At 41.2% G+C, this 12758-nt stretch overlaps 1 protein-coding gene across 2 annotated transcripts in view; it reads left to right on the top strand.

Moving 5' to 3' along the window:
• The window catches only part of FAM72A (family with sequence similarity 72 member A), a 59990-nt gene extending 53504 nt beyond the window's left edge, over window positions 1–6486 (top strand). Inside the window, exon 6 of one of the 2 annotated variants that reach the window (XM_069238578.1) lies at window positions 1939–6486. In XM_069238578.1, the coding sequence (XP_069094679.1) occupies window positions 1939–2033 (95 nt within the window). In that variant the 3' untranslated portion in view covers window positions 2034–6486. The remainder of the gene's footprint in view (window positions 1–1938) is intronic. The other variant, XM_069238577.1, reaches the window with a different exon arrangement.
• Window positions 6487–12758: the final 6272 nt, after the last annotated feature.

Here is a 12758-nt window from a genome sequence, read left to right as displayed (position 1 = left end):
TGATTGACTGGACTAATGTTTGTGTGGCTATTGTTTGACAGTTGAGCTCTGAGGTCTTTCCCCCACACTTCCTGAGAAGCCGTTCACTGCTCACCCTCGCTACCAGGAGAGTCGTGCCTGGAAACAGTGTACTTGGCCTAAGTTGCAGAGCCATAGGGCAGATCCCACAACTTCAGTGAGAAATTAACTCAACCACCATGGTTGGAGCCCAGTGGCCTTTACGTGTCCCGTGCCCCCGCACCAATGACCCCTGAACTGGGTCTGACAAATAGTTTTGATTTTAAAATATTTGTAGCAGGTTTGGTGCAACTCCCGAAGATTTTTATGAAAAAGGAAAACGTGTGCTTTTTTGTAACATCCAAAATCTTCTTCATCCAGTGACAACGTTTTATGTTATTAAGAAAAATTGTGCTTGATTCCAAAAGCAGCCAAGGCCACACAATTAGAGAGAGTACACTAAAGAAACTGGAGTGTCAGTGCCCATTCATAATGATGTTGTTTATAATATATTTTATTGACTGGATTAACATTTAAGCATATTGATAGTTCTTTGTGTTGTCACAATGACTGGTAACAAAGAAGCTAATGCCACCTGTGGCCAGAACTACAAAGGCACCAAGACTTGGGCCCCTGCTCGCTATGCCACCAGATTCAAGCTAAACTGGCTGATGAGACGTAATACCCCGAAACTGGTCCCAGGAGGCTTGTTTCTGTTCCAAGGAGGACCTGACCTGGTAGTTTGGGCTGGACTGCTCCCATGAGGAGCAGGGTCAAGACTGATATGTATATAGCTGGGTCTAAACTGGAATGACATGGTGAGCAAAAATAAATGATGGAATAAACCTAGATCTCTGACTGGGTGTTCATGTTTGATTTGTTCCACATTCTGCCCATTATCTGTTCTTTTTATTTAGTAGAAGGGCAGTCGAAAAATCTCCTTTCGAGTACTAAGAATGAAACCTTTTAAAACATGGTTCAAATAAGAGTATTTAAGAGAGAGAGCATTTCCTGTGGCAGCCTGTGAGCGTCTCCCCGAACGCGACTATGCATCCAGTGTAGTATACACATGATAGCTGTTAAGGTTCCCCGTGCCAGAAAGGAGGGCCCTTAGAACAGAGAGAGATTCCACTACTTCTCCACATAACCCAAACAAGTTGCTGGGTACTGATGCTGTGTATCCAGCAGTTTGCTTGATTTGGAGTGTCTCAAAAGACATACTCACGACAACGGCTTGGCATGCCACATAAACAACACAAAACAAAACACTGTTTTCAGTGGAATTTGGGTGCAAAGTCAGTGATTAAGCTGAAAAGGATCCGGCATTCTTATTGGAGCCTTCCAATTGAAAGGAAGATGTGGGCTGCCCTCTATGGCTGTCTGGGTATTTAAAGACCCATCAGTGCCACAGTAAGAACTATGGGCTGTCAGTCACATGTCCGTCATGACTACCGTGCTTCCAAGCACTACCAACCTTTACACATGATGTCTTGTCATTAAATATGATTTACCTACAGGCTAATGAGCTCTTCTACTAGGTTCATGTGTGTTTAGTGAAATTGTGTTAAGTTTCCCAAGTGTGATGTATTATATACAGTCAGAGGTAAACAGCTATCAATTTTGCTTTTTCACGTACAAAATATGTCCCCAGGACCAGGGCCTTTGGAATTAAACCTGAATGCTTATGTTAACCTCCGAAACAATATGTTTTTACGGAAGTGCTGCTGGTGTTGGTATGGCTGGGACTTCAAAAATGCGCTGCATTTAGTTCTCTGTAATTAATTCACTCACACAGAAGACTGAGTCATAACAGCTCGCTTACAACCAGTTGTTCTTGCTTCTTTCCTCCCAGCACCCTGTCAGAACTTGTATTTGTTGCTCTTTGAAACGGTACACCTGCAGTGTGCAAACTGATATGTAAATGTCCATTTTGTGTTCCAGGCCTGAACTTGCTGCTATGGGGCAACCTCCCAGAAACTGAGGAAAGTGTGGACGAGGAAACAGTCAGCATCTCGGATGAGGCGTACATTAGATGAGAAGCCGCGTGAAAATATCTGTAGAAGTGTACGTCCAGAAGAGCACTTATGAAAATGCATTTGTGCACCCTGAGGAAGTGTGCATTCAATAAGATAACACGTGTGCATCTCTGAAAGTGTAAATCAAAGGGAAAAATGCATGTACATCTCCGTGGAAGAGTTCACCCAAGAAGTCGTCTTGTTCATCTCTGCAGACATGTAATCCATATCAAAAGTCATGTGTATATGAAATGTCGAGCCACGTGTAGCTCGCTTTTGAAATGTGTATCAGATGCTTAGCCATTTTTGCATGCAGTATACATGAAGTATGGCTTTGGAAATGTACATCAAGGAAGAAGACATGTAGAAGTGAGGACCAACATGTACACCTCTGTGGAAACATACATCCAACTAGCAGGTATCTGAACAGGTATGTGGATATGTGCATTGATCTCTGTGGAAATGTACATCTGATGAGTACATATGGAAATGTACATGGAATGAAAACGTATTCAATGAAATTTCATGTGTACTTCCTTGGAAATGTTCCTCAAAAGACAAGCTCCTCCAATCTCTGAAGTGTACATTTGAGGTGAAGTCAAGTCATATGTACTTCTTTATGGAAGAGTTAATTTAGTGGGACACCAAGTTTAGATCTTTCGATGTCTAAATCAGATGAGAAGCCTTGTTTACATATGTCTGCAAGCGTACATCCAGCGAGGATGCTGTGTAAATCTGCTAAAAGGCTTGTGCTCGTCTCCGTGAAAGGGTCCATCCAGCGAGACACCATGTGTATATATTTTAGGTATTATGTTTTCAATGACCAGCTGAATGTATATCTCGAAGGAAGTGAACAATCGAAGAGGCTGCTTATGTACGTGTTTATGGAAGTGTACGACATACAAATTACCATATGAACATATGTTGCAGTGTACATCCGACGAGAAGCCTTGTGAAAATCTCTATGGAAGTGTTTACTAACTGTATCGTTTTGACATCTTTGTGGAAACTTAGATCCAAAGAAAAGCACATACATCTATGTCACGTGGTGCCTTATTAGAGGTAAACATTATCTGTCTCCAAGGAGATGCATATGTAGTGTGCATCAAAGATTGTATATCCAATCACCGTCTGAGGGTGTGTGTAACCAATGGCAATTAGTGTATCCCATGGGAGAATTCAAACATTGCCTTGGAGGAGAAATAGGCCCGTGTGGTAAAGGAGATGGACATCCATTGAACTCCCTTGTTCCAATGGGTAGAATATGCACATATTGCCCAGGAGATACACATTACATTTGTGTATACGTTTTTGCAGCGGCAAACTTTCATATGAATCAAGAATGCCTTTGTTGTGAGTCCATGTGTGCTGTGCTTAGAATATCTGTCATTAGCAAGTCTTGCAAACACCTTTAGGAAAGCACATTTGTCATGAGAAACCATGTAATAGACTCAGAGCAGATACACGTCTTAAAGCAATCCGTGCATGCATGCATGCATCTTTTGTTTTTAAAGCCATGCGCACACACAGCGCATCTCTGGGGAGGCACATGCCACATTAAAGACAAATCAATTTCTCTGAAGAGGCACATGGCCCATGAGGTTCCTTAAGTGAGATCATTCCAAGAGATGCCACGTTAAAAATGTGTTGAAAATGTCTGAGGACCTGATTTGAGACCAAATGGGAGTATCTTGTGCTGAAAATATTACTTTCGTACCACAACCTTCAGGACTTCCAGTATTTTCTTCCAATTAGGATATAAAAGTAGGCATTTTGCGTATCATTTGCACACCCAGTCTCCTATCTTGAGCAGGGGATGGATCTAATGTACAGCAAGCGTGCACATATATTCTCTTTTGGCCCATTTGTTGGCCTACTTTAGGTCTAGAACAGACTTGTGCTCTTTTTTCTGAGAGATAGTTTGGATGAGGAAGTATCATTAGATTCGTTTTTCCTTTCTGTACCTCAAGATATAGATGTACACTGTGGACTTTTTGTTAGGACTAACAGAGTTGGAGACTTGAACCAAAGAGAATAATAATTCTGCACAATATTCGCCACCCAGCTATCTTTGTACTTGCTGCACCATTCTTTTAAAATACTTCAGATGCTTCCCCCACTGGTATGGGGGCATCCAGGAAGGGAAAATAATTGTCGTGAGTTGGAAAGGGCTTTTCCTGTAGAAGTAAGCTGATGTTGTGATCCTCTGCCAATTAATGATCTTATTTGGACTGACAATATGGTTCTTGTGGTTGATAATATGACTAGTGTGGTGGGACTAGAACCCTTCTCTGATCCTGACAGTGATATCTCCGCTTTCCTTGATTTTACTGGATTTTAAAAACCTTTTTATTCTCTTCCTACCTTACTGCCTTTAATGTTTCCACCTTATTCTTCATCCTCTGCATCACTTCGCCAGTATAAGGAGTAAATATAAACTAAAGCAGAGAATGAAAGATTGGTGAACCATGTGAGGCGATAAAAAAAAAAAAAAGACTGTAGATCAACTGCCCATACCAGTCATGGTGGAATATGGATGCTGGGGACTTTTTAAGGGAAGCAGTGTGCGTGTTTTTAACTCGTTTACAGATGCTGCTCATCTGTCTGCATGTTCCTTTACTACTATGTGGTTTACTCTTTTCCCATGAACAACAAAGCAAGTGTTTATGCTGCAATATTATTTTATATATAAATCTTTATGTTAATTAGATATTAAAAATCAGAACATTAACTCTGACCGGTTATTTAAATGGATTTTCTCCTTTAGAACTTGGTTTACATATGGAAACGGAGCATACCGTGTCCCTTGTGTATGCATCAGAATATTATGCTATCTATGTCTATCAATGAAGATTCTACGATACAGCAGTGCCAGTGACACAAGCCTGGCCTTGTAAAATTCCCAAGAGAGGAGACATACACTGTGCAATGGCAGAACTGGAGACTATGTTGTAATGCTGTTGGCTGGTGCATGGCGGATCGTGTTGCCACATTTCCCATATAAATATGAATTTCCTGCACGTGCCACATAATCTGTGATCTGATCCCTAATCAGCAGACTTGCACACAAAAAAATCTAGCTGTGCAGTCGTACGACAGATAACTTTGCACAAGTAATCTGGCCACCATCAAATGTTAATTGCTTTCACTGGACATTTAAAGAGCTTACAATTTTGTCCAGATAGTGTTAACATCTTATTTGATGGGCTGGGGAAGGTCGTTTGTGTGCAGCAAGAAACAAAAGCCGTAAATTCTTACATGTAATTCGAACAATGTGGAAAGCATGATTCCTTCTCTGTCATAAACACAGGACATTAAAAAGAGATAACATCCTAAATTATCTCCTCATGATACATGTACAAAATAATTGTGAAATGTGCTGTACCGTTTTGCAGAGCTGCTTTTAAATGGACAGAGGTGATGCAAAATTTAGTCAACCAGCCTCATAATTTGTTCCTTGTTATAGGTACTTTTGGGAAGGCACATATGCACTCTCAAAGGCAAAAGACGTTTATGATTTCATCTGAAAAGTTCACCTGTCCCCACCCTCTGAGAATAACGCAAGACGACAGATCTTTTGGGGAAAATTAACGTGGCAACTCTTGGAATGATCTCACTTAAGGAAAAAGAGAAAGTGGTTGCTCACCTGAAGAAGCATAGCATTTTCATCTACTCGTACCCTGATGATCGCTTATCCAAGCAAGTGGCAGACAAAGTTGAATTGGATTTTGCTATTGCAATCTAGCTTTTATGTAATCTGGGGCTCCTAACCAGCTATCTAAAATGTCTGACTGTCCCAGTCCAAAAGCCGACAAATGTACATGCATCTCTGGCTACACAACAAGAAACGTTGTATCCTTTACAGCAAAAAGTATTTTAATCATTCAGAAGTGGCATTATCCTTAGATCATCCAGGATTTCTGCTGCTCTCTGAGCCCAATGGTATCATGTATCATCAACCCAAATACTAGGCTCACATATGAGACATCTTCAACAATGCTTAGAAGATTAATGGTCTCAACTAAATAATTGGTGCAGTTGAGTCCCCCAAGATATTCCCTCTCCTGGTCGATTGTAACAGATGCTTTTATTGCAGAGTTAGGGTGCACATATGTGTGCCTATCAGTGTGAGGTAAGAAAGGAAAGCTCGTAATTACATCAGCCTCCTAGTGTTCAAGGGCAATTCATCATGCCCTGAAGGCTTCCCTACCCTTTATCCTTTCTGATGATGGAGAGTTTTCTGGTTCAGACGGATAATACAAACACCATGTATTATTTGAACAAATAAGTTGCTGAACAATCTTGTTGTAAGCCCAAGCAAACTGGAGGATGCTTCTGTCAAGAACTCTATCATTAAACGCAATACACCTTCAAGGGTTAAGAATGTTCAAGCAGATGCACTGAGCTGAATCTATCGGGAAAATCACCAGAATTACATCAGCAAAAATGTCCTTCAAGTCACCCCAATAATCTGCAAAAAAGTAATTCTGCCTTATTTACTTCACCTGGCAGAGTTAATGGTGCAGTTATGTTCAATAAACATGGCAACAATGTCAGCCAAGGAACTGTCAATCTTTTGTTTTTTTATTTTATTTTTTGTATTGATTTTTTTATTTTTTATTACAATTCCAGCCACTAAAGATTTCTTTGTTTGGTAAAGAAAGTTTATCCCCAGTTTAGTAAACTCTCTCCTTCTCAGGAACCGAATTATGTCTTGTGGAACCTTTTGAGTTAATACAAGAAGCTTTATTGCAGCACTTGTCATGGAGAGTAGTAGTTTAGAGGCCCCTGTGCCTGTTTTTTAGAAGCTATATCCGATGTCGTGGCTAGTCTCATAGGTAAGACTCCTAATTTAACTATCCTCGGGGATTTTAACATTCACTTTGACAATTTAGACTGTCCTTCGGCGAAATCTCTGTTAGCCTCCCTCACCGCGTTAGATATGGCCCAATTTGTCACTAGCCCTACTCATTTGAAGGGTCACACCCTAGATCTTGTTTCTAGTAACATCTCTGATCTTACCATCTCATCTTCGTTGCATTTACTATGAACAGATAATTTTCTCCTTTCATTGAATTTTCCTTATGATGTTTCCAGGGATTTTCAACCCAGGCTAACTACCTTCGGGCGTACGTGGTTGAAGTTGGTGCCAATTATATGGCATACTGCACTGCGTGCCTCCACTATGATAAGCGACTGTTCCTCCCCTAATGTCTCTGATCTGTTCGACAGTTGGATCTCCACCTCTCTGGATTCAGTACTGCCCATCAAACTGAGAATAAAAAAACCTCTCCATAAATCTAATCCATGGTTTTCGTCCTCTCTACTAGAACTTAGAAAGAATTGCAAAAAATTTGAGAGGACTTGGAGAAAAAATTACTCCCTCTGCTAAAGAAGCTTATAGGCAAGCCATTAGATCTTATCATCATAATATGAAGGCAGCTCAAACTGCTTATTATAGAAATAGAATAGAGAATTCCTCTAACTCTCAGAAGGAAATCTTTCAGATTTTCAAAGAGCTCAGTATAACTGCTATGCCTGCTTCTCTGTTAGAAGCCTCTACTATACATTGTAATTCACTAGCATCTCATTTTCAGGACAAGATTACTAAAATATATTCTGGTTTTCCTTCGTCCGTCCCCCCTCAGGAGATGTTGGATAAGCAGGCTGCGAATTCCTCTCCTATTGGGACTTCGATAACTACTTTTTTACCTCTTACAGATGCTCAAACTTTTAAACTCCTCTCAAATATTAAATCTGGCTCCCCCCTGGATCCTGCCCCTCCGGCTATCCTTTTAAGGGCAGCAGACATTATTGTCCCACCATTGACAAAAATACTCAATAACTCTCTTTCCTCAGGTATTCTCCCTCAGTCTCTCAAACATGCTATTATAAAACCTCTTCTAAAGAAGCCAAAGCTTGATCCCTCTGTCTTGGATAATTACAGACCTATCGCTCTTCTTTCCATTTTAGCCAAGATCTTGGAGAAACATGTAAACTTGCAATTGACGAGTTATCTTGAAAGTCATGAGCTCCTACACCCCACTCAGATGGGCTTTAGAGCCCAACATAGTATGGAGTCGTCGTGCCTTACGGTGACTGAGTCTGCTCGTCAATTATTAGATCAAGGAGGACATGCTGCTATCATCCTCCTTGATCTCAGTGCAACCTTTGATACTGTTGATCACACTCTCCTTTGCAACAGACTTTCTGAGGCAGGCGTGGGAGGCCTGGCTCTCTCTTGGCTTTCTTCCTTCCTCATAGGAAGAACCTTCCAAGTCTTGGATCGCTCTTTCTTGTCTGATACTGTTCCTTTGACTTATGGGGTTCCTCAAAGTTTTTCCCTGAGTCCAACTCTTTTTAATATTTATTTATCATCTTTGGCTAAAATAGTCACTCCCCATAACCTTTCAATGGTCACCTATGCTGATGAAACTCAATTAGTGGTTTCCCTCTCTAGTACTGGGGATTCTTCCTCCGCTAATTTGGCCTGTTGTATGAATGATATCAGTGATTGGATGACCCAATCCAAACTTAAATTTAATGATGATAAATCTGAAGTACTGATTGTAGGCAATGGCTCTCTAGCCTCTCCTTTAGCACGGCATTCGGAGGCCTTCATTAGTCTGCCCCCTCCTAAGACGCAGGTAAAAAGCCTAGGTTTTTTGCTTGATCCCTGCTTGACAATGGAACTACAAGTAAAAAGAATCTCCTCTGTCTGTTTTGGTCTTATTAGAGCTCTTCGAAAGATTCTTAATCTTCTTCCTGTCACAGCCAGAAGAATTCTTGTCCAAGCATTGGTTCTTTCCCGCCTGGATTATGGGAACTCTCTCTATCTTAGTTCCCCAGAGTATGTAATAAAGAGGCTGCAGATTGTGCAGAACGCGGCAGCCAGACTTCTTACTAACTCTCCTAGGCACCTATCTGCCAAGCCGGCTCTTGCAGCACTTCATTGGCTTCCGATCAAACAGCGCATCCATTTTAAATCTATGTGTATCGCTTATAGAGCCCTACACAATAGGGCTCCACTCTTCTTCAGAAGGCGGATCTTCATCTATGTTCCCCCTAGATACTTGAGATCATTATCCACTCGGCAGATCTATATACCCTGTGTCAAGAGATCATGGGGAGGTAACTCTTTCATCATCAAGGCTGCCCGTCTCTGGAATGCCTTGCCTTCTGAACTCCGCCACAAACCATTAGAATCTCTTTTTAGGAAGAAGTTGAAAACTATTCTTTTTAGTAGCTAATCTGTATTTTCCTGCTCCTTCCAAGAGTTATTGTGTACCTTTAGCGCTGGGATGCCCTGGGTAGCTATGCGCTATATAAATCCATAAAACTAAACATCAACCACAGAGTTAGCGCACATCCTTTGTGAATAACTGATGAACCTTATGCTCCTTTCCATGCCAATTAGGTACCGTTAGGAACATATCTCTCATTTCTGCACTGGGTAGTTTGAGTTTCAAGTGAATCAGACTGTTTCTTTGTTGGTATTCTTTAGCAACCGTACTTCATAGGCAGAGGGATCTCTCCATATCTTAGATGTGAGGAGGGTCTCCAGGTCTAACCAACTCTTTTCTGCCACAGAGCATATGAATTGTGTTTGTGAAAACCTTTATGTTAAACGTTTCACAATGAAGAGACACCAGGTAGCTCGAAAGTTCTTCATACTAGAAGCAAGGCAGCAACTGCTGCTTGTTTGAGGAATATGACCCTTAATTATATCTGTAAACCTGCTACTTGGAGATGTATTCATATTTTTACAGAGCCCTATAGCCTAAAATCACATGCCAAAGCAGACACCATTGTGGGTCAAGTGGTCCTGAAACCTTTAATGGCTACTGAGTTATTGCCTGTTACTCTCTTGGTGAAGGTATTGTGTGGTTGGAATTTGCCTACTACCGTTAATGACTCCTAATTCTGTACTATAGGACTCCTCATTGCAACTCCACACCAACCTCCGGCACTGGGATGGTAAATCATTGTCCTGCAAGGACCCAAAAAGCCTATAAAATTAAAATGAGATTATGGAGCACCTGTCAGAACGAAGGGACAAGCTGGAATACAGAAGCTGCCGGTTTCTGAAATGGACAGCAACTGCTTTCACTTTTTTTTAATTTTTAATAGATGCTGTCTATATGGCTGCATTTTCCTTCACTTATGCATGTTATTCCTCTTCATTAAGCAACAAGGTTAGTGTTAATGCTGCAGTAGTCACTGAGCTGTATGACCTGCTCCAAAGTGCACTTCGGCTAGCCACACCTGTAACTCAACCATCCCGGCCAGCTTTCTCTCTGCTGGCTTCAGGTTGACCTGCCAGTAAAATTCCGCTTCTGCTCTGAAATGTCAATAATGGGTTTGTGTGCCATCCGCCCCATGTGCTGCACAGGCTGTTCTGTCCTACTCTTGTATCATTTTCCCCAGCCTGAACAGAGCTGTTGTTAAGGGACCTGACTTAATGTCTTCTTACAATCTCACATTTCATCCCCACAGCTCTGAAAAGTAAGAGAGGCCGCTGATCAGATGCAAAGAAACGAGGAGACTGGCTAGTCCAGAGAGCAAATGATGGGCAGAAGGACAGAACCACTGTAGAACACAGAGGCCACATGTGGTGAATGGATGTGTGAAATTAGCTGGTAAACCCTGATTAGATGTGAATACTCACCATTTACAAGGCAAGAGGATGACTTAGTAGGTTAATTTTCCCATTGCGGATACCTGTGATTAAAAAAAAAAAAAAGTTAGAGATTTTAATCTTGAAAGGTTTGGCTCGGCCTTTAATTCTTCTGAGTTTGAGAAAAATAGTACTGCCACATTACAAAACCTATTAGTAGCAGTACGGCATAACGGAGACACTTGGCCAGAAAGCACAATACAAACAAATTATTAGTTCCCTACTGAGAGAAATACGACTTGGAATTCTGGAAGTCTTGTTCACCTTTCATTCACCTATTGTATTTTTGTTATCTGAGAATTAGGGGTTTTGTATTTTGCATGACCTCAAAACTGTGTTTATCTCTTCTCCCATAATGTTTGCCCTCACAAATAAATTAGATCAAGTCATTCTGAAACATTAAAAAGGTTAATGCAGGTTTACTGAACTCCAGCAGTGTCCATACGTACTTCATGGGTGCACAGAGCCACTGCGCCTTAAGGCCTGCCACTAAAGTAGAACCTGCTATTGATAAGTTATCTCTCAGTACCACTGGGACAGCTCAACAGCTCAAAGTGTGTAGATTTCTTAGATGACAAAGGTTGAATCGGGGAAGGCTCATCTTTTCATAATTTCAAGGGTAAAGGAGTACTGCTGAATAGTAATATAAAGGTTAAAGTGTACTCTCACTATGTTACTGGGATATCGTAAGTCTCAGAGACCTAACGTGGGCATGTAGACAAAAACATACAAGGTTAAATATGTTCCTTGTCAGAAAACTTAGAGGTCCAATATTCTTTGTGGGCCTGCCCTAGAGGCGTCTTTAGCTGTCTTGGTTACCTCTTGTAGCCAAGAAAACACAAATAATAACCCCATGAGCAGAGGGGCTTTGGGTCCGCCATCTTATTCTTTTGTTTCTGGTCAACCGTCGTTTACATTTTGACTCCCTCCTCCACAACATAGGGCAATGATCCAGCCCACCTTGGTCACTGACTCTCTAGCACAGATGGTGACACCATTTTATCTGTTCACATGGAAGAACCTACCTAAAACAAAGCACACGTCAGTACCAGGACTGTTGAGTCAATATTTTCCTTTACCACATCTTTCTTCATTTCATTACTTATACTGCTTGTATATTCTAGTCATTCTTCTGTGTTTAAGCTATGTCCTTAAGTTAGGATACTTAAGAGTTAATAGTATCTTTTCAATAAAAAGAAAATCCTATTTTCCAGTGATGTGCACAGAAACTAAAATAGGGTTTCCCTGTTCTAAGTGCAGCTGCCTATTAGGAAACACTCATAGTCTTCATGAGAGGGCGTGTGTTTTCAGGCACTCCATCATGTTCTGCATCCTCCCAACCATATCCCTGTGTGTCCCTTCTCGAGTCCTACCTCCTCCTCTCTTGTCCTCTTCCCCGTGTACTGCTTTGTATTCTTCCATGTATGCTCTCCGTTGTTACCTCCTTCTCCCACTCTCTTCATTGCTTCCTTTTTTGGAGATTTTTTTTAAAAAAAATTATTTGTCCTCCCTCTAGTCGTTACTGCCCCAACCCGCTTTCTGCCGCTTCTCCCCCACCCAGTGTAGGCATAAAAAATATTTTTTTTTGGGGGGGGGGGTTTCCAGGCAGATTCCATTTGCTGTCTGAATTGCTGCGTTTTTTGTGCAGATAAAGGTGTTTTTTTTCATGTACCGCTCCAAGTAGTGTCTACCATCTTTGATCAGTAAATGAATAAAAATTTAAAGACTAATGGTAATCAGTAGGCACACGTGCACATATCACTCATACACATCCACTGGATGGAACGGAGACAGTGGCACCGTCACTACGTATGTCTTGCTTCATGACTTTCTTTCTAGTTTTTTGCCGATGCAGCATGGCATCAGCAAAAAGCATTACCTAAGACAATAGGCCACAAGGTCAAGACATATTGGCTTTGCTGCAGCTTGTTTAAAGAGGCGCTCAAAATTAAAAACATAATCATATCAAGTAGTTTCAGGGTGAAAGAAAATCCAACACCTTCACAAGTTCACAAGTAGGCCAACTGCTGAAAGTAGCAGTAAAACTGTTTAGTTGGGAGAGTGGACAG

Source organism: Pleurodeles waltl, chromosome 6 (assembly GCF_031143425.1).
Source record: "Pleurodeles waltl isolate 20211129_DDA chromosome 6, aPleWal1.hap1.20221129, whole genome shotgun sequence".
In the NCBI taxonomy this organism is placed as follows: domain Eukaryota; kingdom Metazoa; phylum Chordata; class Amphibia; order Caudata; family Salamandridae; genus Pleurodeles; species Pleurodeles waltl.
This window is presented reverse-complemented; position numbering and strand designations above follow the sequence as displayed.